The 2,758-nt window shown below is 34.7% G+C and overlaps 1 protein-coding gene across 3 annotated transcripts in view; it reads right to left on the bottom strand.

The window, feature by feature from the left end:
* Positions 1-2,758, bottom strand: part of LOC106869584 (xaa-Pro dipeptidase) — a 34,573-nt gene that overhangs the window by 14,383 nt on the left and 17,432 nt on the right. For all 3 annotated transcript variants that reach the window (XM_014915387.2, XM_014915386.2, XM_014915385.2), the window contains exon 10: positions 840-908. In XM_014915387.2, coding sequence (XP_014770873.1) covers positions 840-908 — 69 coding nt within the window. The remainder of the gene's footprint in view (positions 1-839; positions 909-2,758) is intronic.

Raw genomic sequence — 2,758 nt, 5'->3', positions numbered from 1 at the left:
GTATAATCATCTCTTTCTCCAACCCCACCCCATCCAACAGCTAAAATATGAAAAATCTAAATAAAGATGATTCTGCACACAACAGTTTCCATAACAACTCAGTAAACTGAAATGCATCCCCTGAGTCATAAAATGCCTTTATTTGTATTTTGCCCTGGACTAAAAGAAGAGCAACACCAACAACAAACTTTCAAAAAAAAAAATCAAAAAAAAAATCAGTGATTCAGTGTCATAACTAAATAGTTAAGAAACCCACTTCCCACCCATGGGGTTCCAGGATCAATATCACGTTGAGACATGGTAGGCAAATGTCTTTTACTGTAGTCTCAGGTTCACAAATGAATTGTTAGCATAATTTGGTAGACAGACACAGGTGTGAAAGCCCATCATTGTGCATGTATAGGTAGGGGTGCCTTTAGCTGATATTTATTTGCAAGTGATGTAAAAATAAGAAACTGAAATACTAGTAACACACCTTTGTCCATAAGCAAACCTGAGGTGGGGTGGAGGGGATCAAAGGGGGCAGTTCAACCCAGGTGATGTTTTTATGCGGGGGCAGCACTTTTGGGTCTACTGTATAAGTCTGTAATAGGCTTATGGGTCCAGGGAGGAGTGGCAAGCTCACAGGCTGCCCTGGGCACTGAACACACCAGCTATGTCACTATCTTTCTCTCATTTTCAGAAATGCAGTGAATTAACATTGGGTCCATTGGAAACATGTAAGCAACAACATTTTTTTTCTTCTCAAATTGCATTGTTAAATAAAAATAATTCATTTTTCTTTGATAAATAAAAAATATACTAGTATCACAAAATTTAGAAAAATAATAAAAATTTACCTTCCACAAATACAGGTGTAAGATAAATGACGACCACCTCCATAGTAAGAACAAAAATGACGAAATATGCTGCAATAGAAATTAAATATTTTGAGAATTTATTTGTAGAAATTGCCAAGATAAAAATTAGCAACTGTGTGAAAAATGTCAGGTGGTTCATTCAACAATGATAATCATTAATTTATAATATAGGCAGGTGTGACTGCAAGGTTAAGAAGTTTGCTTCCCAGCATGGTTTAGGGTTCAGTCCCACTGCATGGCACCCTGGGCAGCTGTCTTCTACTATAGCCTTGGGTCAATCAAAGCCTTGTGAATGGATTTGCATGTGTGTATGTTTTTTTCCTTGCCTTAATGTCACATGATAGTTGTAAATGAGTCTCACCGGTGGTGGTGGTGACGACCCTTTAGCATTCAGATTACTCTTTTAAATGTATTGCTTATTTATTCATGCATTATCTCACAGCTTTGAGCTATTGATGATGTGACTTTATTTTTACAATGGCATAGTAGAGAAAGTGTGAGAGGCTGGATCAGGCCAGTTCAGTTTCAACACAAAACAAGTAGAATCTTTGCACTTGACGAACCCAGTTTAAATGCTAAAGGGTTAAGAGTAACATTATAAATGAAACTGATCCGACATGAAGTGATCATTGCTGCTAGTGTTATGCTCCTTATAGGAATCGAATAAGCAGAATCTTTAATGTAACGGACAAAATACTTTGAAGTATTTATTCTAGCTCTTTACACTCTGAGTGTAAGTATCACCAAGGTCAACTTTGCTTTTCATCCTTCTGGGTGGTCCATAAAATAAGATTCAAGTCTGAAGTGGTGAAACAGTTCAAGTGTTAAAGCACTGACTGAGATGCCTGCTTTGTGATGTTTGTTCTGGTTCATTACTTTCTGAATGCTCACACCACAATTGTGGCAAACTTGACTGTATCTAACTAAAAGTGTACCACGCAAGCTGACTCAGACATAGAATCAACAAAGCAGAAGTATATTATATCATATTTTATGAGTAAGATATGATACAATATGCATGTAGGTTGAGAAAGAATATGTAAAAAAACATCAAAAGTAAATGTAAAAAGAAGTTAATTCCTGTTTTTAACGATAACCACTGATGCTTAAAAACTATCAGGTCATATATATGAGTAGACAAAAATGTGCCTATTTTTGTATTGTTAGTACAAAAAGGACCCCATAAAACAAAACAAAAACACTTGCAACTGAAGCATAGAGACAAAGATGGTATGGTTTTCTAAAAAGCATCTCATATCAGAGACACTGGTTAATCTAGTTTCAATTTTCTGCATAAATAATCAGTTTTGTCCTTAAATTAAATGAAATAGTGTGAAATTAAACTACAGATTTACCCATTCATACATGAACAAAGAAACAATCAATATGTTTTGCTTAAAGCATAACAAAATCAGAAAGAAAGAAAGAACTACTACTGCTATGATGATGATGATGATGGTGAATAAACATGAGCATGCCAATAATCGTGGTGCTGCTAATGGTAATTTATAAGCTAAAAGAGAATTTCTCAGGTGTGAAATGGAATTATTTTCAGCTGGTTTCATTGGGGTAAGTGATGTGGCAAATATCTATTTAACATTTCCTTCAATAATAACAATAATAATCCTTTCTATTATAGGCACAAGGACTGAAATTGGGGGGGAGGGAGTTGGGTGCTTGACTGGTACTTATTTTATTGACCTTGAAAGGAGGAAAGATAAAGTCACCCATAGTAGAATTTGAACTCAGAACATAAGGATGGATGAAATGCCATGAAGCATTTGGCCAGTGTGCTAACGGTTCTGCCAGCTTGCCACCTTTATCAATAATAATAATAATAATAATAATAATAATAATAATAATAATAATAATAATAATAATAATAATAATAATAATAA

This window comes from Octopus bimaculoides, chromosome 17 (assembly GCF_001194135.2).
Source record: "Octopus bimaculoides isolate UCB-OBI-ISO-001 chromosome 17, ASM119413v2, whole genome shotgun sequence".
Lineage (NCBI taxonomy): Eukaryota > Metazoa > Mollusca > Cephalopoda > Octopoda > Octopodidae > Octopus > Octopus bimaculoides.
This window is presented reverse-complemented; position numbering and strand designations above follow the sequence as displayed.